Source organism: Netta rufina, assembly GCF_964035555.1.
Source record: "Netta rufina genome assembly, chromosome: 8".
NCBI lineage: Eukaryota > Metazoa > Chordata > Aves > Anseriformes > Anatidae > Netta > Netta rufina.
Genome location: NC_140131.1, coordinates 25011650 through 25033450, shown reverse-complemented (window position 1 = coordinate 25033450; position 21801 = coordinate 25011650). Strand labels below are relative to the sequence as shown.

At 38.0% G+C, this 21801-nt stretch overlaps 1 protein-coding gene across 1 annotated transcript in view; it reads left to right on the top strand.

The window, feature by feature from the left end:
* The window catches only part of ASPM (assembly factor for spindle microtubules), a gene marked incomplete at both ends in the record, with an annotated part of 30024 nt that overhangs the window by 1209 nt on the left and 7014 nt on the right, over nt 1–21801 (top strand). The window contains 18 exons of the mRNA XM_084291187.1: nt 782–1216; nt 1996–2139; nt 2855–4217; nt 6307–6408; nt 7209–7355; nt 8486–8731; nt 8888–8955; nt 9490–9631; nt 9710–9840; nt 10367–10542; nt 10643–10788; nt 10867–10952; nt 11728–11946; nt 12831–13044; nt 13131–13267; nt 13355–13483; nt 14866–15060; nt 17157–21782. Coding sequence (XP_084147313.1) covers nt 782–1216; nt 1996–2139; nt 2855–4217; nt 6307–6408; nt 7209–7355; nt 8486–8731; nt 8888–8955; nt 9490–9631; nt 9710–9840; nt 10367–10542; nt 10643–10788; nt 10867–10952; nt 11728–11946; nt 12831–13044; nt 13131–13267; nt 13355–13483; nt 14866–15060; nt 17157–21782 — 8706 coding nt within the window. The remainder of the gene's footprint in view (nt 1–781; nt 1217–1995; nt 2140–2854; nt 4218–6306; nt 6409–7208; nt 7356–8485; nt 8732–8887; nt 8956–9489; nt 9632–9709; nt 9841–10366; nt 10543–10642; nt 10789–10866; nt 10953–11727; nt 11947–12830; nt 13045–13130; nt 13268–13354; nt 13484–14865; nt 15061–17156; nt 21783–21801) is intronic.

Here is a 21801-nt window from a genome sequence, read left to right as displayed (position 1 = left end):
ACACTTCGCTTTGTAATAAATGGCTCAGTCTTCAAAATAGGACTATAATCAAAGTTCACAATTTATTAAAGGAATAGAGGTAAGCAAACAGCACCGGGTGCGCCGGGAGTCTCTGCTCCACCAAGATGCACACCAGTTACATCAAGCAGCTGATTTTTATGCTCCTAGGCTGATACATATTCATTACTACTTCTAAAAAAAACAGGGTTATTATAATTAGTTTCCGGAATCCAAACCCTCCTACTGGAGCATGCGTATCAGTCTCCAGTGGTCCCTCTGGGGGTCTCTCGTGCTGAAGGCTCATAGTCTTCCTCCCTCTTGTCCTTCTCCTTTGTCCAACTTGGCTGTATGTCAGAGACTTGTGCAGCATCCCCTGCAAGCTTTGTCTTTTAGTTGTTTTTCATCTCTCCCCGTCTCCTTAATCTCCTGGCCAGATATCAGAGACTTGCATTGTGTCCCATGCAATAGTCATAATAGTTAGCAGTTATTCTGAAACCCCCCAGATATCAGAGACTTCAAGAAACAGCCTACAAATACATTTCCCTTCAAGCTCTCTACAAGAATTATATACATTATCCACTCTGTTTTTCTTAGACTTGTGGTTATACAAGGGTACGTAAGACAGAAGGCCATACTGACACGAATCAGATGAAGATATCTCACAGCTCCAAGTGATTTTCTTATTATTTTTTTTTTTCTTTGAGATGGGGAAGAGGTGGCAGCACCGAGCTGACCTCACCTTTATTTGTACGCTTATTTATTTTTATTTTTTTTTGAGCAGGGCCGGGCCCTGCCGCCGCCTCAGGGCGGTGCCGGGCGGTTTGAACCAAACGCCCCGCGCCCATTGGCGGCGCAGCCAGGCGGGGGCGGAGGCGCCGGGTTTGAAGCGGGGGCGGAGGCGCGGCCGTTGGCGCTCAGGGCGCTGCTGCTCCTGCTGCCGCGGGGGGCTCCGGCCATGGCCGCCTGGGACCTGAACTGCGCGGCCAAGCCTCGCAGGCGGCGCTGGTCCGAAGATGAGGAGGACCCCGCCGTGCTGGTGCTCAGCCACTTCTCCCGGCCGCCCCACCTGAGTTTCGGCAGCCTGCGTGTCGGCGCCTCCCGCACGCGGCTGCTGGGCATCCATAACCCCAACGCGGAAGATGTCGAGGTGGTGGTGGAGCGCGTCCCGCCGCCCGCCCGCGGCTTCAGCCTCGGCTGCCGCCGCTTCTCACTGCAGGTACCGGGCGTGAGGCGAGGCGAGGGGAGGTGGCTTCGGGGTCCCCTCCCCCGAGGGGAAAGCCGGGGGACTCGTCGTAAAAAGGAGGGGAAGGGGGGCGAAAATTAGGAATAAATGCTTGCGGTTCGGATAAGGAAATCTTAGGCACGGCTGATCGAGCCCGTGCTGACTTGTGGTGGGCAGTTGTGACGGGCTGGGACCTGGGAGCTCGGGGGGCTCCCCGCAGGTTGCTCGCAACGCGGGGCTTAAAAAGCAGGCTGGACCCTCACCCTGTGGTGTTTGGGTAGCTACTTCCCGTGGTAATTAATAAATATTAGGTGTTGTATGCGGTAGAACTTGCCAAAGCACACGCTGGATTATGTCATCGTGAAATGGACTTGCACAGAGGCGGAACTCCTCATTCAGATGCTCAAAAGACAGGTCGCTGTCACGCTCCTTGAATTTGTCTGTGGTGTGACCACAAATACAACAGCTGGTCTGTTAGTTCTGAGATCAGCAGGGTGCTGAAGTGATCTGGTAGGTCACTGGATGAAGAACTGTAACACAGATCTGGCCCAGGGCTCCACGGCTTCCCTGTTTATTTATTTATTTTTTTTAAGTCTGCTTGTATTTACATATGCTGGGGTAAAGCTGACGTTTAGTAATCATTTGTCACTTCATGATGTCAAAATATGCATTCCTTCTGTGTACTGGTTTTCATTTGATTTGAATACTCTATCTTGGATGTTAGAAAAACTTACGTAAGTGCTATGTATTAAACATTTATTTCTCTCCATTAGTCAGGACAAAGCATCTCTATTTCTGTAACATGGACACCATTAGAAGAGGGCAAGGTCAGAGAACTGATAACTTTTGTTATTAATGGCATCATAAAGCATCAAGCTGTGCTCTTAGGTGTTGCTGAACAGCCTGTGAAGAAAAAAGTGAGTATGTTTTTATTGTCTGAACTAATTTTATTATTTTGGCATAGTTGAAACATACTGTTTTTAATAGTTAAAAAGATCAGTGCAGGAGAATTAAAAATGGATAAATGTTGTTTGTGGGAGTCCGTTACATTTAAACTTTTTTCCAGCAGGCTGGGAAAATAGATACTGGTGCATTATATTGCTTAGAGAATAAAACTTGATACACACACAAAAACAATCAGTCATGGAAATAAGTTATAGTGAGTTTTGGACTAGGTATATTGGTTTTACCTTCTTTTCTTGATATACTAGGTATTAATTTTATTGTGATGCGTAGTCCTGTGATGTGTTTTGATATTTGTTCCAGTTTATGGCAATCACAGAAAGCTTTTGATTTGAAGTGGTGTCTGGAAATTGTCTTATCCAGCCTTCTGCTGAAAGAACTTTAGACTACCTCATCCAAGGCATTGCCCAGTCAAGCCTTGAGTGTTTGCAATGAGGGAGATTTCACAGCTTCTGTGGACATCCTATTCCTATATATGTATATAGGAATGTATTCTTATATATGTAATAATATTCCTATATATATTATTGTATATAGTGTATAATACAATATGTATAATATTATTATATGTATTTAATATTATTATATAATCCTATATATAATGTTTGCTTCTACGCAAATGTATGTAGAAAGTCAGCATACTAAACTTTCTTTATGGGTCCTTTTCAGAAGAGTCTCTGGGAAACTATGAAAAAGAACAACATTGCAGAAACATCGGCGTCAATAAAAGTTAAAAAAAGAAATTCAGAAGTTAAACATGTTAATGAAACCTTTGAAGTTTCTCAGAAGGTAGAGAGACTAAGGAGCCCACTTCAGTCATGTGAAAATCAGAACATAGTGGAAAACAGTACATCCCCGGGAAATGACTCTCTTGCTGGCTCAGAAAATAAATTGCCTTTATCTCCGATTTCACCTGTGCTACAGCCATGTCCTAATACTGCTTACACGCCACTTTCAATGAGAAGATCTACTACTTTCTCAGATATTGTTTCTGCTGTACGTGAGGAGTTATTGCCCGAAATAGACTTCTATAATATCAAGAAATCTGTTGATAACCATGATGAATTGAAATCTGAAAGTGCATACAATTTTACTGGATTAGAAAAACCACTAAATTCAAATAATGAAGCAATTCTTAATTGTAAAATCTCACACGTTTGCATTCCAGAACATTCGGCATCTGTGCCCATTTTAAGTACAAGGAGAATTTTAAGTCCAGATTCTTTTGTGAATGACTATCATCATGTTGATGTAGATACAATAGAGCAGTGTGTTCCAATTCTGTCACCTGATCAGTTTGTGAAAGACAGCTTAGCACATGTACAACCAAAGACTCCTAAACCTGAGACGGCTTTAATATCTTCTGCTATGGGAACTTATGTCGTGAAGAGATTTTTGCCCCCAAAATGGAAAAAAAATGGAGACAGAGAGACAAAAACACAAGTCCACGTAAACTACATGTTAAATGAAGCCTTTGAGACACACAACGTAGAATCAGAGGTACTTCATTATAGCAAACCCAAAGAAAATCAGTCAAAATTTCCTTCTACAGAGGAGCTCCAGACACCCAATTCTCAGGCAGAGCAAACAAAAAAGCGATCAGTTCTTTCTGTCACAGTCATCAAAAAGAAGCCTGATGCTGGTGAAGGAAGAAGAATGGAAACTCTCCAGCCAAAATCTAAAAAATGCCTTAATAGAGCAATAAAGGATTGTGAAAATGTGGTGCCTGTATATACAAAGGTAGAAATATCGAAACACCTTCCAGTTACAGATCCAGTTTCAGCTGGAAATAAGTGTCACAATGAAAAAATAAGTTCACAGCCTACTACTGGATCAACTTCTTTGTGTCGTAAGAGGAAAAGCGAAATAAATATAGAAAAAAATAGGGTTACAGGCCCAGTGTATGTGGAAGAAGTGGAAAGAAAAAGAACTCTAACTAGCATGTACAATAAAAATAAAACACATACTGCTGTGACAACATCGGCCTTCAAACCTACAAACCAAGGGAGAGTAGGGCTGAAAAAGAAAGCTGGTGAGTAGTATCTTCATTTACACCTTTTGGAAACATGCTTTTGATTATGAAATTTGTATAGCAAACTGAACTGTCTAGCAGCAGTCAAGGATATTTCATCTCACTGAAATAGGGGTTTTTGCATTTTCTTTTTTAGATATTACCTGCATTTTACAAGGTTGAAAACTAGATCAGAGTTTTGGTTATGTAATTGGCTTAAAATTCATTCGATTCTTTTGTAAACCTTGGCAATGACAGCAACAGGAAAAGTATCTGTCAGTTCCTGGGCAGAGTAATTCAAATTTGCAGGAAACTTGATCACTTTACAAGTGATTTCTGTCATGTGTACATTTACCATTCTGCATATTTGAAATCATAGCTGTTGTTGTGTATTTTCAAATATGTTGTTTCTGTGTTTCTGAGTTTCATTCATGCTGCCTGTTTTTTTTTTTTTTTTTTTTTTTTTTAATAATTAGTCTGGTATCAGCCTTGTGTAGATCTTTCTGTCTTTACAGTTTGCTGATGTTTTGACCTTCAAGCAACAAAGTAAGTTGACTTCTTGTATTTCAACATTCTTTGGGTTTCAAAATGTTCCACTCCCAATTGTGCTTTGGAATACAAGAAGAATGTGTGTCACTAACTGAAGGAAGCACTCTGTTTGCTGAATCTTCATGCAATTCCTGCAATATAACTACCAGGAAAAATTATTACAGCTTTCAGATTAAAATAGCATGTGCTGCTTTCTTCAGTTCTTCAGATGATGTATTCTATCTAGATTTGATTTTCGGCCTTGAGTTCAGGCTTTTTAAGACAGTGTACATAAAAACTCACTAGGTCTGTGTCCACCAGGAAAAGCGGTATTATATACCAGATTATTTCTGTTCCTCCATTTGCATAAAGGTATGTGGACTGGACAGGAAAGTATTCTGAGAGCCTAACATTTCTTAGGTGTCTCTTGATCCTGGCTGTAAAATGCAAAAATGATAACAGCTTTGAATTATACTCTATTTGTAGCAATTTTTCTTCAAAAAATGTCTTGGTATTTTAATTGCTTTTGGAGACAATGCAGTAGATGCTGCTTGTAGTAGTGGAATGTGATTTTTCTTTGTGAAGCCTGAAAGTTAGCTTTGAAATATCCATCCTTAGGGTAATCCACCTGAAATCCAACTTAAAAGCAATCAAAACATTATTAAAAAGCTATTAGATTTGTGTGAGAGACTGGAATAAGCGTGAAAAAAGCTAAGCATGAGTGCAACCTGTAATTTATGATCTCTTATATTTTTTTCATCTGAAATAGCATCTTGTTAGTGGGTATCAGACAGCAACCACTGACCATTTGTAAAAGCATGCATTTTTTAGTCTTCATTTGATGTCAGCATAAAGTGTTTGCATTAAGTATATGTTTTCATGTGTTGAGAATTAGAAAGTGTGTATCTATTTTTTACCTGTGTTTTAAGTCCTTCTACCACTAGGTGGTAGATAAAACTTATCAGCTAATACCTTGATGCCTAAGGTAATACACTCAGGCTGCTATAAAATGAACATCAATGTAGCATGCAATCTAACTGGAGGAAGAGGTCAATCAAGCTCCAAAAAGCCATGCATTTTACCCAGATGTTCACAGAATACCCAATTTCACATATCCTAATAAATATTTCTACCAATTATATTAGCTTTGTGTTCTAGGATATGATAATAAATCTAAAAACCTCAAAATGAAGGGGACCACTTCTTTTTTTTTTTTTTTTTTTTTTAAGGTAAGCAATTTATCTCTAAGGCTACCCTATGACTATCTGGAGGATACAGAAAATTTTACGCATGTTGTGTATTAACATGTTCTGTTGCTTGTTTGGCTGAGACCAGGGTGCAGTATTTGAGTACGTGTAGTGGAAGAACCAGGGAATACAATAGTCCTTATTTGCTCTTAACTGTTTTTCCCCATGTGTATTGTAGACAAACTGCTTAAATTTTTCCATCATCAAGGGATCGCAAGTATGTTGAAGGGGGTTTATAGGGAATCACTCCAGTTCTTTGCTGTACAAGTGATATGAACCTTAATATGTTAACTTTCACTGACATCTGCATCACTGATGTGTTTTAATACTTGTAGGTTCTTCCCGTCAGGGAGCATCAAAAACTGCCAACAAAATTAATAAACCCGTTGCTGGATTGGCTCAGTCTCACCTGACGTTTTTGAAACCATTGAAAACAGGTAGGCAGACTTCTGGTATTTAGTAGAACAATATCCACTGAACTGAATATCACAACTGCTGTACTGCTGTCTGTAGTTGAGACCCAACTGAGTAGAGCATGAAATAGAAGGTTGTACCCACGGTGAAAAACAATTAGTAGAAAAATTTATATACCTTTCATAATGTGTCTGCATCATAAGAAAATTGGTTGCCATACTTAGTCAGCTGAATGTAAATGTTCCTTTCCTCCGTTTTTGCATGTAAGTGTAAAAAACTACAGGTGTGTTCCCAGGGGACTGATGGATATCAGTGAAATGCTTCTTCCACATCTGGTAATTTTACTGTGACAGAATACCTAAGAATAGAAAACTACCTGCCAAAATGATACTTATTTTGCAACTCGTATTAATACTAAGTTGATCTGATCAGAAAAATATATTTATAAAATGGTTGTTCCTGGCAGTAATACAACTGGACTTGGTTTTGATCCAAGATATGCATTAAAACATATTTTAAAAATATATTTTTAGATATTAAAAACACACATATTAGATATTAAAAATAATAAGAATATGGGTTCTTGTATTTGATCTAGTGCTTTAATAACTTAATGCAGGATTTGTGGCTAAAATTTATTTAACAACAGCTGACCTGTTTTTTTTTTTCTGCTATAGTGCTAAATAGAGTATCAAACTTTAATATTTACCACAATAAGGCATATAATGCTTATCATGTTATAATATATCATGTCATGATATAATACTTATATCTTTAAATAGCAATCAAAGAAAGAGAGACTTATTTATTTATTTATTTTAAGTCATTCCTAGGCACCCAATGCCTTTTGCAGCTAAAAATATGTTTTACGATGAACGTTGGAAGGAGAAGCAACAACAAGGTTTTACATGGTGGTTAAATTTTGTACTTACCCCTGATGACTTCAGTGTAAGAACAAACACCTCACAAGGTAGAGACAAGAATTTTCACTTTATCTTTTAATATTCTTAAATGTTACATAAGGTGCCTTATTCATATTAGTGAATAGGGGTCCTTGTTTAACAGTAACCCCAACTCATCATTTTACTTTGTGTAGCATTATGCTTTTCTGTAAGAGTACATCCTTTTTTTTTTTTCAATTTTTTGTATATTATATGCATTTTCAACCTTTGACTTAATACTGTGATAAGCTTAAAGCAAATATTTGGTGATGGGTTTCAGTGGCAGTTGGGCTAAAAAATATGGAGTATACTAAACCAAAGGCAATTCTAATGTTGGAGATGGTGCTGTGCAAGATGCATTGGAACAAGGAATACACACTGGAACTTGTGGCTGCAGTACCTCTCCGTGGGTGTTGAGTGGGGAATCCCCACCTGCTGAGAAACATTATAGTTGCTGCTGTATTAAAATGATGATAATATACTTCTATCTCTATTTTCAACCTAAAATTCTGAAGGTTGTCAAATTCATTTTAGAACTAAATTTCCAGCCCAGCCGTTATTAGCCCATTACTTTAGGAAATAAGTGTTGTTATAACAAATATGTGGCTAATATATGTCTTGCCAGGTACAGGAATATAATGACAAGCTTCCTGAGGAACTGTTGCAGGAAGCACAGCCGAAAGCACGACAGACACCAGTAGAGTCAGATCATGCTCCATCTTATTGCCCGAATAGCCTAACTTTTATAGTGAACTTAACAGGGGTTGGATAGTGTTTCACACCACACAAGATTATTGTATTGGTCCAAAGCACTCAGACAAACAACTACAAGAAAACAACCCCACCTGCAAGAAAACAACCCCCTTGTGATTAGCAGTCACATAGACTTTGTCCTCAAAGCCAGCTGCTGGCAACAATATTTCTCTAAATTCCTCAGTTGGGCAATGTGGGAACACTGTCATGGGAACTTCTCATAGTTGCCCTGGTAGCTTGGTTTGCTCAGCTGCAGCAAGCCATGGGATTTTTGCTGTTTCAAAAAATCCCTCAACAAGGAACAAAATTGTTACGCAGAAGTAAAATAACATTGTGAACATAGAAGGGGCAAAACTACTTTTGTTTGAGATCTAAGGGCATACTTTTTGTGTGTGCATTTAAACAGTAAATGCAGCTGCTCTTATCTTGGGAGAAGAGAACCATCATAAAACCAGTGTTCCTAAAGCACCAACAAAAGAGGAAGCATCTCTAAAAGCCTATACTGCCCATCGTAGATTGAATAAGTTACGACGTGATGCTTGTCGTTTATTTACATCTGAAGAAATGGTTAAAGCTATTAAGAAGCTGGAAGTTGAGATTGAAACTCGACGTTTGATAGTTCGTCGAGACAGACACCTCTGGAAAGATGTAGGTAAGAATGATAAAAATTTGCATACTTTCTTTACTTGTAAGTAGAAAAAAGTTTACTCATACGCTTAGTTGATTTAATCTAAAATAGATTGTTAGTAATATTATCTATAACATGAAATTTTTGCTAGGTATAATATTATAAGATGTTCTCTTGCAGGAGAGAGACAAAAAGTCCTTAACTGGCTCTTATCTTATAACCCTTTGTGGCTGCGTATAGGTCTGGAGGTAAGTGCAGAATATGTGGTCTATAATCAAAGTTTTAGAGAGATCTAACACCCTTTCTAGTAGGGAGCGTTTTGGGTTTCTTTATATTTTCTGTTTTATTAATCCAAGTAAGTTCAATTTAATTATAGTGAGTTTATGCGTCTTTTTCTTTATTATAACAGACTTGCTTTAAAAACATTTACCTTATTAAAAAAAAGAAAATATTCAATCAAGGAAAGTGAGAATTAACTCCCCGACCAATAACAGAAGAGCAGTTCACAGTTTGACTCTTAGAGGAAAATGTGTCTTTCTTAAGAGAACTACTGATTGATTGATTCCTGAGATATAGATGATCAAATGTTTTTATATGAGACAGAATATTCTAAAATTTCCTTTGGTTCTATCCTTTAGTCAATATTTTGAACAAATTGATTTTTAGAGGCTAATAAACATTTGCTATCACAAAATTTCAGTATTAAATGATGTTCACAAATACATACATTGTTTAGGGTCATTTTTAATGGTTATGCTTTTTTCCCTTTTCCTTCATATTAGACTGTTTATGGGGAACTGATACCTTTGGAGAGCAATAGTGATGTTACGGGCTTGGCAATATTTATTCTTAATCGCTTGCTCTGGAACCCTGATATTGCAGCAGAATATAGACATCCCACTGTGCCTCACCTTTATCAAGAAGGTAATGGGTATTTCCAAAAATAGACTATTTGTAGCACTTAATTTTTAAACTGACATTTAATGGGTTCTATCTTTTTAGGCCATGAAGAAGCTTTGTCTAAATTTACACTGAAAAAAATGCTGCTGTTAGTTTGCTTTCTGGATTGTGCCAAACAGTCCAGACTGATTGACCATGACCCTTGCCTCTTTTGCAAGGATGCAGAGTTCAAGGTAAGAGAGCTGTGATTTGAAGTCTTTGTCCAATATTGTTCTATGTAATATGAATATTCTGTGACTGAATGTAGGACGCATGTTTTTTATGCCTTTAGGTGCATTTCTTTAACAAGTATTGGCTGTTGATGTTTTTATGTGAACGTTCTCAGTGTATGGTCTCATGGTTACGAAAAAATTTCCCAAGAAATCTTTGAGGTGTTGGTTCTGTAGAAAGGACTCCGTTATGTTGCATTAACTTGCTTTCCTCTCTGAAGTTAAGCTTCTGCAATATTTTTAAATATCACTGTAGCATACTGCAGCTGATCTTAAACTCCAAGTAAGTCCAGGCTTTTTTCTTGTCTTCTCTTGTTCTGCTGTAATAAGAGATGATGCAACATCTGTCATAGAAACTCTTTGATTAACAAATCTTTGCTATGCTGAAATAAAATTTCCTTTAGTTCATTATATACTGTGTAGACAGACTGTGATTATTTTTTTTTTAAATATTAGTATTTAAGGTGTGTGTTTGTTTGTTTGTTTTAAGACAAGTAAAGGCATTCTGCTGGCAATTTCTCGAGGCTTCCTGAGTGGTGAAGGTGACCTTTCCCGTCATCTTGGTTTCCTGGGACTACGTGTCAGCCATATTCAAACTCCACTTGATGAATTTGATTTTGCTGTAACAAATCTGGCTGTGGACTTACAATGTGGTATTCGTCTTGTGTGCGTTGATAAAGAATTATTTTGAACTATTCATTTTCTTTTATATAATACTTAATACGAGCTTAGCTAAGCTATTAAACTGTGACGTTCCCTTTTTTAGGAGAGCAATGGAACTTCTCACCAAAGACTGGAGTCTTTCAAAACAGTTGAGAGTTCCTGCAATAAGTCGTCTACAGAAGATGCATAATGTTGATATTGTTCTTAATGTCCTTAAAGAGCGAGGAATTCACTTGGAGGATGAGAGTGGTAAGGCCTAGAAATCGGAGTTATTCTAAGCCCATTGTAGGACTAGCACACATTTTATTTCTTTGTTTTATTTAATAGGCGCTTCAATTGACTGTAGGGATATTGTGGACAGACACAGAGAACGAACATTAGCACTGCTGTGGAAAATTGTCTTTGCTTTCCAGGTACTACTCGATTACTTTTTTTTTCATTTCTTACTAATTACAAGTGAAAGATAATGGAAAACATTAGCGCTTCAGCAATTATTTGTTGTCTGTGAAGGCTTCTACTAATCTAATTTTAAATTGTGGAACAATCTACTTTGTATGTTTGAAGTGCAGTGCAAACATTACATGACATTCTTAACAGTACATCTTAACCTTTTAATTATGCTCTTTTTTGTATACCTTCATAAAAGCTTTTGGAGGGGGAAAACAAACAAACAAAAAAAAAACACTATTTTTGAGCTTCTGTTCTTAATGCTACCAGAACTGACAATTAGACTAAAATAATGTTGGTCTCTAAATGCTGTTAAGTTCTTACTAACTGAAAAGGGAATGTGGGAAATCAAATTTCGAATCAGCTTGTGAGGTCACTCTGACAGACAAATATAGAGTAAGCTCCATCTTTTTTTACTATATCTTTTTGTTTTATCTATACTGAAGCTGTATCTTTTTAACTTTTTTCCAATTATCTCAAAACAGTAAATTTGAATAAATGTTCGGTAAGCTGGTCTTTAACAGTTTCCCACAAAACAGTGAGAGTGTGGGTTTAAGTTCTTTATTTCAAGCAGTTGGTAGCTGCCACTGCCACCTATGCTGGCAAATCTAGATTACCACTACTGATTCAGTGTGGCAGATAGCGAGAGTGGTTTCTCTTTAAAATGCTATATATAAAACTTATACATTCATCTGCTACAATGCATAGCAAAATAAAATCTTTTTTTTTTCTTCCTAATAGGTGGATGTTCTTCTTAACGTGGAACAGTTAAAAGAAGAAATCATGTTTTTAAGGAATGCACATAAGATAAAAACACAACTGGGCACTCTCAAACTTTTTTCAAATTGTTGTAGAATACAAGAAGATAACAGTCGTAACTCCTTACCTCAGAATTACAGTGAAAACGTGAAGCTGCTGATGGCATGGGTTAACGCTGTTTGTGGATTTTACAATATAAAGGTAAAATGCTTACTCTTTAAAGAGCACAATTCTTCAATTTCAAATTCTTTCATGTGTATTAACAGCCAATGGTAATTAGTTTTAAACATTCCTACATTCTTCTCAACTTTATTTAATCTGATTTGGATTAATCATCTTACTGTGGATGTACCTGCAGAAGACAAATTTGAGTAAAAGGATTTCCCCTTCTAGCTAGTCTCATGTATAAAAATGCCTTTTAAAAATATAGTTGGGGTTCTAGTTGGAGGTGGTTTATAGTTTTTTGTTTTTGTTTTTTTTTTCAATTGATATTCATCCTAAACAGATTTGCACATAAAATTTTCACCATTAGTAGGAACTGTGAGCATTAAACTAATGTTTAGGCTAAGGAGGATTCTTTTCATCAGAGGTGTTTATTCAAAAGGGTTGTGTTGTTGGTTGTTCCCTCTTAAGAAGAGAGGCCCTGTTCAGACTTGACTCTGATCAGAGTACTGTCACACTCGATAGTTTTTCCTGAAGGGCAAAATAGAACATTTGAAACTAATGCAAGTTCAGACCTTATTTCTGCACTGAAGACCTTAAAAGCTATCTCTAGAAGTTTCCTGGGGATCCTTCAATAGAAATACCGCTTTCTGTTGGGTTTCTTAAGTCTCTCTCTTGAAGATTCACTGTATAGTGGTTCACACCTGTGTTGCAGATTTCTTACAGCTACGTGCCAATGTACAGTGAATGTTCAAAGGAAGCACTGATTTTGTAACTTTTTCTCTTTGTCTAAAATAAATTTGCAGAATTCATACTTGGTCATTTTCAAAGGTGCAAGATGAAAAATTCTATATCCAGTTTATACTGATTAACTGGTACCAAAAATTCAAGGAACTTGTAACTTACTGTATTTTATTAAACAGGTGGAGAATTTCACAGTCTGTTTCTCAGATGGTAGAGTACTGTGTCATTTAATTCATCATTATCATCCATGTTACGTGCCTTTGGAAGCTGTGTGTCAACGTACAACTCAAACAGTAGAGTGCTCAAGAACTCATATGGTGGGACTAAACTCATCCTCCTCATCCTCAGAGTCTGATACTTCTCTAAATGTTATGGAAGGAACATTTGACCAAAGTAAGTTATTTAATACACGAAAACTCATGTTAAATCTATTTCTCTTGTATCCAATCTGATCTGACAAATATTTTCTCTTTGCAAAGCCTCAGTCATGTACAAGGAATTGTTGGACAATGAAAAGAAGAACTTTCAGCTGATCAGTACTGCAGTTTCTGACCTAGGTGGCATACCAGCAATGATTCATCACTCAGACATGTCAAATACAATTCCTGATGAGAAGGTGAGATAGCTGCCTTTAGAGTTGAAGTAAATGTGTCCTGCTGTCCTGTGTGTAGTCCTTAACTTGCTGCTTTCTGTGTTTAAATAGGTTGTTATTACCTACCTATCATTTCTGTGTTCGAGGCTTCTAGATCTTCGGCAAGAAACTCGAGCTGCTCGATTAATTCAGTCTGCTTGGAGGAAATACAGGCTGAAAAAGGAACTGAAACTTTCTCAGGTACTCTTTGCTTCTGCAATCTCGTGGCTCCTACTTTGAGAAAAACTAAATAAAGAATATAACTTCATTGTTTGGAGTATACAGGTTTATTAGAATAATATTGACATTTAATTTTAGCACCACTATTATCCAAATGTACATGTATAGGCTTCTTGGTAATTACTAAATTTAAGACTACTCTAAGGTAGTTACTTTTGTTTAAAGGGGATTATTCTTTAAAAGAAACCCTGAAGTACAATAGTCTTTAGTTTCTAACTAAAGTGTGGCACCCCTCAAACCCTTTTTCCAAGTCAAATATGAAACTGTTGCACTGCTTCCTTGAAACAAAGAGTTGTTCTTTTTTGATTCCTATTAATATCTCTTTGTAGTTTGTAAAATTAAACCTGCACATGGATTTAATATTTTTGTGTAGATGCTGAACTTCACCAAAGTGTTTTGAGTCAAGTTGCATGGTATTTTCTTTCTTACTTTTTTTGGTAGTTATGTCAGATCTTGTGATGGCTTTAAAACTATGACACCATTAAGGCTGATAAACACCATCACTGTATCTGAGATGTTTTAGAAACTCAAGCAGTGTTCAAGTGAAATATTTTGAGAATCTGTGGACTAAAGGGGGGATTTTTTATCTCAAATTTCTTTTTTTTTGTTTTTTTTATTAAAAGTGTACAGCCTTAATGATAAAACATTTCCTTTATAACTGTTTTTCAATAGTGAATAGCAAAGGTGCTTGAGGGAGATGTCAAAGAAAACACATAAGCTTTGCAGACATTGTTTTGAATTTAATCTTGCAATGTGCTCAAGTATGCTCTGCCATGTTACCATGTGGATAGTCTACTAGTAGGGATCTGACAAGACGAGCTACTTACTGAAGTATTACCTCTGTAAGTTGCTTTTTCCTGTTGCCCTGATGTTTATCAGTCTGTTACTATGACCTTTTGGTTATTATGAAAACACGGATAGATGTAAACAAAAATCTGGGCTGGATGGACATGATCCAGTGTGACTGTCTTTGTACTCGGGTTATTTCAGTATAGCTGGAAGACACTGGTACGTCAGTTAATATGGATATCTTAAACTCTTATGAATGAGAACTAAAATTGAGCTTTAAAAAAGGTTTACTTAGGAGTGCTAAAAAAAATAGAGCAACAAGAACTATCAAGGTGGGAAGATGCAGATTTAGGTGATACCACACTTTTACAAAAAACTTAACGCTGAATTAAACGTTTTCTGTTTAAGAAAAGTTCTTGCCATAGAATAAAGAAAAGCTGTGTTATCAACAAGCCTAATTTTTATAAGATTGCTTTAGATAGTCATTCTAATACATCAAAATATGGGTGGAAATTGCAAATCCTAACTGTTCAGTGGAAATTGACTCTTTGTAGGAAAGAGACAGAGCTGCTCGGATAATTCAAAAACATGCAGTAAACTTCTTGTCTCATCGACGTATCTTGAGGAAAAACAATGCAGCAGTGTTAATCCAGAAGCACTGGAGAAGATACTTAGCCAGGATGAAGTTTTTAAAACTAAAAAACACAAAACTGGAGGAAATCAGAAGTAAATCTGCCACAGTAATTAAGGTAATATGATATAAAATGAGATTGCACATCAAGGTAATATGATATAAAGTGAGATTCAAGGAAAACTCTCTGAAACCTATAAGAAAAAGGACGGCTCAGGGTCATTTGTTCTGCTTACAGCAGCAGATGTTTTCACGAGAACGTACATGGTCTGTTCTGAAAGTAGTAGGACTGGCTTTTTCCTGGGTGAATGGGCAGACAAGAGGCGGTCTGCGCACGCAGGATCGGTGGAGGAGTATATTGGGAACGCTGGGAAAAATCGCCTGTCGGCTGTTGAAGAGAGCAGGTCGCTTGTACTGTGAACACCTGTCAAAACGCCTTGTCATGGAGAATCATGGAGCGTTTACTGGAGCAGTGATACGCGATCAAATTTTGTGTAAAGCTTGGTAAAACGGGCAAAGAGACTCACAACATGATTAAGGAGGCCTACGGTGATGCTGCCATGTGTAGATCGGGTGTTTTTGAGTGGCATAAGCTGTTCTGAGAAGGTAGGGAAAGAGTGGAAGATGACGACCGCTCCGGACGCCCTTCGACCAGCAAGACCAACAAAAATGTGTCGCGAGTGAAAAATTTACTGAACCGTGACCGCAGGATGAGTATCAGAATGATTGCTGATGACTTGAGCATTCCTCAAACCCAAGTTTTTGAGATGGTGAAAGAAAATTTAGCCATGAGGAAAATGTGTGTGAAGTTTGTGCCGTGAGTGTTGTCAGAGGAGCAAAAGGCCAACCGGAAAGTGATCTGTCAGAATCTTCTTCATCATGTGAATGAGGAGCCTGACTTTTTGGACAACGTAGTGTCCGGTGACGAGACGTGGGTGTTTGAATACGACCCGGAGAGTAAGCGGCAGAGCACAGAATGGCATACCCCTGCTTCCCCACGTCCCAAGAAAGCACAAATGAGCAAATCCAAGCAAAAGTCCGTGCTCATTTGCTTTTTTGATCGACATGGAGGCATCCACAAAGAATTTGTACCACCCGGACAAACAGTTAATGCATTTTTTTACGTGGAAGTGCTCACAAGACTGCGAAAACGCATTGCTCGTGTCCGCCCAGCCATCGTCAACAATTGGCAGCTGCACCATGACAACGCGCCGAGCCACACAGTGTTCCGCGTAGTGGAGTATCTTGCCCAGCACAAGGTGGCAACGCTGCCTCAGCCCCCCTACAGGCCCGACTTGGCCCCGCCAGACTTTTTTATATTCCCGAGTATAAAATTGACGCTCAAGGGGAAGCATCACGCATCGGTAGAGGCGCTTCAAGAGGCCGTGACGAGGGAGCTAAACAGCATTCCGGTCCAGGTGTTCCTGTAGGCATACGAAAACTGGTTGACTCGTTGGCAGCAGTGTGTAGATGCGGAAGGGTGCTACCTTGAAAAATTCTAATCGTTTGTTCTATTCTCATGAATAATTTTTTTTTTTTTAAATGAGTCCTACTACTTTCAGAACAGACCGTGTAATACACTTTTTTCCTTTTTTGACATGTTTTGGTAATTTTCTCTCTCCAGAGAGAAATGGTAATATGCTTTTAAGTCTATACTTGTTCCTTCTTAGTGTATATTTTGTGCTGATATGCCATAAATATTAAAACACTGGACCATAACCAAGGCAATGTAAGGACCAATCAGATTGTTCTGGCTTGCTTCTTTACAGCTGCTGAACACCATTAAAGAAGCCAGACAATAATTGGCCACCTAATGTTATGATACCTGCATTGAGCACTTTCAGAATGCCAAAAATTAGTTACCAGCTGGTAGTTAGTAATTGATAGTTAATGTAGTTTCTCAAGATACTTTTCCCAGCTGTTACCCAAAGCCATATATTACATTCTTAGGACTTTTTGTAATGGATTTTAAAGGTTCACTGATTTATCACATAGTTTAACAGGGAATCTTTTGTTGCCAGGGCAAATTTAGTGCTTTTTTTCTGGAATTTAAAGTGCTAAAAAAACAAGGTTTCAAGCATTTGGACGTTGTTTTTTATGTAGGTTATGGAGGTTAAGTAGAAGTACACAAATCTTAATAAGTCTGAGGGCAGTAGTTGTCAAGATTAGACTTAAGCTATCATAAATAAAATACTAATTTTTTTTTTTTTTCAGGCTTATTGGAGGAGATACTCTGCTAGGAAAAAGTATTTGCAGCTAAGATACTATGTTATCTTTGTACAAGCAAAGAGAAGGATGGTAATGGCTGTTTCTGCATATAAACAAATTGTTTGGGCTACTGTTACAATTCAGAGACATCTGCGGGCAACTAAGTTGGCAAAAGAAGATCGACAAAGATATGAAATCTTAAAGTCTTCAGCACTTACTATTCAGTCTGCATTCAGAAGATGGAGAAAACGCAAAATGCAGCAGAAAATTAGAGCTACTTTAGTGCTCCAGACTTATTTCCGAAAATGGCAATCTTCAAAACTGGCTAAAAGAAGGAGAGCTGCCCTTGTCTTGCAGTCTTGGTACAGGATGAACAGAGATCTGAAGCGTTATCTACATATTAAGCAAAGCGTTATCAAGATTCAGGCTTGGTACAGGTGTCAGATAGCTAGGCATATTTACCAGCAGCATAGGGCACAAATAGTGATCATTCAGCAGTATTACAGAGCTTATATATTAGGAAAAAATGAGAGAGAGAACTACTTGCGAAAGCGTGCAGCTGTAGTAGTTCTCCAAGCTGCTTTTAGAGGCATGAATGCACGTATACTATACAGGCAAACCAAAGCAGCTTGTGTTATTCAGTCCCTATGGAGAATGAGACAAGAGAAACAAAGATTTTTACAATTAAAAAAACACATTACTATCTTGCAGTCACATGTGAGAAAATACCAACAGGTAAAAAAATACAAAGAGATGAAAAATGCTGCTTCTGTAATTCAAGCTTGGTATAGGGCATGTGTGGATTCTAAAAAAGCAGCCTTGTCTTTCCAGAGGATGCGTCTGGCTACTATTGTCCTACAGTCTGCCTACAGAGGAAGGAAAGCTAGGAAAGAGGCGCACATATTGAGATCTGTGATAAAAATTCAGTCAAGTTATCGTGCTTATATTGTCCGGAAGAGATTTAAAGACTTAAGAGATGCAACAGTGAAAATACAAGCTTTTGTAAAGATGAGACAAGCACGTAGGTATTATTGTGCGTTACTGGAGGCAACGCTTTATGTCCAGCAAAGGTATCGGTCTCATAGATATGCTCTTCAACTTAGAGAAGATTATAGAAAATTGAAGGATGCTTGCATAAGAATTCAAGCTGTAGTTCGAGGCTATCTTGTCAGGAAACAAATACAGAAGTGGACAGATGCTGCAGTATTTCTTCAGGCACGATACCGAATGAGAAGGGACAGGACACGTTATTTAATCATCTACAGAGCTGCTGTTGTCATTCAAAAACACTATCGTGCATACCAAAAACAGCTCTGCCAGAGGCAGGAGTTCTTACAAGCTAAAAAAGCAGCCGTGTGCTTACAGGCAGCCTACAGGGGTTATAAAGCACGCAAAATGCTTAAACTTGAATATAGAGCTGCTGTTAAAATTCAGACTGCTTTTCGAGCTCATGCTGCAAGAATGAAGTATCAGGCCATGATTCAGGCCTCCATTGTGATTCAGAGATGGTACAGAGCTTGCAAGACTAGAAGCAGGCAAAGATTGACCTTCTTAATGACAAGAGCAGCTGTGCTTTCTTTACAAGCAGCATTTCGTGCCTGGCAGGTACGAAAGCAGATTCGAAGACAATGTGCTGCTGCAACAGTAATACAGGCTGCCTTCAGAAAATTCATCGCTCTGAAAAGATTCAGACTTATGAACCACGCTGTACTAATTATCCAAAAACATTACAGAGCCAGTGTCATAGGCCGAAAGCAACGGCAAGAGTATATTGAGCTGCGTAACTGTGTAGTACGTCTTCAGGCCATATGGAGGGGGAAAATGGTGAGAAAAAAAATTCAAAAGGAACACCATCTCGCAACTATTATTCAGTCCTATTACAGAATGCATGTAAATCAACTACAATTTAAAAAAATAAGACATTCGACTTTAGTGATTCAGAGATACTTTAGAGCTTACTATATGAAAAAACAACAACGTGCACTTTATCTAAAAACAAAGGCAGCTGCATTAGTCTTGCAGTCTGCTTACCGTGGGATGACTGTGAGGAAACAACTGAGGAAAAAAAGAAAAGCTGCTACAACCATACAAACAGCCTTCAGATCATATGTGGTGAAAAAGGACTATGTAACACTTAGATCTGCAGCTATAGTAGTTCAAAGGCACTATCGCGCAGTTATTCATGCTAAATGGCAAAAGCAAAAATACTTATCTTTAAAAACAGCTGTAGTCAAAATGCAAGCAATTTACAGAGGTATGAAAGTCAGACGACAAATTCACTGTATGCACCAAGCAGCTATTTGTATTCAAGCCACGTTTAAGATGCATCGCATAAACATTAGATATCGGGCAATGAGAATGGCAGCAATTATAATTCAAAGACAACGTAGAGCATTTTGTTTAGGTAAAGTACAGCGTCAGAAGTACTTGGAGCTTAAGAAATCCGCCATTATCCTTCAGGCTGCCTATAGAGGCATGAAAGTTCGACGAGACTTAAAAACTATGCACCAGTCAGCAGCAATGATACAGTCCTATTATCGAATGCACAAACAACAAAGGGATTTCAGAAACTTGTTGCTGGCAACTAGACGGATTCAACAGTGGTTCCGTGCTTGTAAGGAGAGAAATGCACAAGTTCATAACTATATGACCGTGAGAAGCGCTACGCTTTGTCTCCAGGCTGCATTCCGTGGCATGAAAACAAGAAGACTTTTAAGAACCATGACTGAATCTGCTGAAGTTATTCAGAGAAGATTTAGAACTTTTCTCAAAAGAAAACATTTTATTTCCCTTAGGACAGCTGCTATTGTAATTCAGAGAAAATACCGAGCAACAAAACTAGCAAAAATTCAACGTCAAAAATACCTCTCATTCCTTAATGCTGCTGTTACCATACAGTCTGCCTACAGAGGCTTTGTGGTAAGGCAAAAAATACAGCAGATGCATCAAGCTGCTGCGGTCATCCAAGCAACATTAAAAATGCATAAAATTTACATTTCTTACCAAGCTCTAAGGCTTGCTTCGATAATCATACAACAACGTTACCGTGCTTACAGGGAAGGGAAGCGTGTCAGAGAAATATACTTAAAACAGTACAATTCTGTTTTAGTTCTTCAGGCTGCCTATAGAGGAATGAAAACAAGATGCTTCTTGAAGAAAAGGCATGAGGCAGCACTTATAATACAGAGAAACTACCGAATGTACAGGCAGTACCACCACTACAGAAAAGTTCAGTGGGCAACTCAGCTAATACAGAAGAGATACCGAGCGAATAACCTAAGGAATATTGCAGTACAGCGCTACTCTTCATTAAAGAAAGCAGTAATTTGTATTCAGAAAGCTTTTCGAGACATGCATTTAAAAAAACTACTTCAAGAAAAGCGCTGTGCTGCTATTGTTGTTCAGAAAAATTTTAAAGCTTTTAGAGAACGTCAAAGGTATCTCTCTCTTAAAGCAGCTACTCTTGTCTTTCAGAGAAGATACAGAGCTTTGATTCTGTCAAGGCAGCATGCTCAGGAGTATCTTTGTCTTCGCAGAGCAACTATTCTTATACAGGCTGTGTACAGAGGTATTAGAGTGCGGAAGAGTATTGAGTGTATGCATTTAGCAGCTACTACAATACAGTCAGCCTACAAAATGCACAGGAAGAGAAGGTCCTATCAAAATATGAGAGTTGCAGCTATTGCTATACAAAACTACTATCGATCCTACATTAAACAAAAGAATCAACAGAAGGAATATCTGACAATGAAGAAATCTGCTCTTGTTATTCAAGCATATTATAGAGGCATTAAGGAACGACAGAAACTGAAACTTATGCATGCTTCAGCAACTGTAATACAATCTAGTTATCGAATGCATGTACAGCATAGGTATTATAAACAGTTGCGCTGGGCAGCCAGAGTTATACAACAGAGGTTCAGAGCCAAAGTAGCAAAAGAAACTGACATGGAGAACTATGCAAAAACAAAAAAGGCCGTCATTTGCCTACAGTCCTCTTTTTGTGCTAAAAAAGCAAGGCAGTTGTATAAAACCAATCTTGCTGCACTACGCATACAATCATTTTTCCGAATGTATGTAGAAAGGAAGCATTTTCTTGCAAAAAAAGCAGCAGCGATAACGATCCAGTCTGCGTTCCGATGCCAAAGAACAAGGACTCGCTATAAATTGATTCAGAATTCAATAGTTGCTATTCAGAGGTGGTACAGGGCATGCCACAGGGCTCGTTTACAGAAAGCAGAATACTCTGCTCAAAAGCAAGCAATAGTAATTATTCAGTCTGCCTGTCGTGGAATGAAAGCAAGAAAAACAGCAAGACAAATACGAGCCGCAAGGAAGATTCAGTCTTTTCTTTGGATGGCCGTGCATCGCAGAAAATTTATTCAACTTAAAACAGCAGCAATTACAATAGAAGCCTATTACTTAATGTATAAAGCTAAATCACAGTATGCAAGCTATAAAAAAGCAGCAGTTGTCTTACAGAGATGGTACAAATCCCGTTTGATTGTAAAATGCCAAAGAACGACTTACTTACAAACCCGGAAGAAAATCATCATTGTGCAGGCAAGAGTCAAGGGATTCATCGAAAGGAAGAGGTTTCACAAAATGAAAGAAAGCGCAATAAAAATTCAGGTAATTTAAAATGTACAAT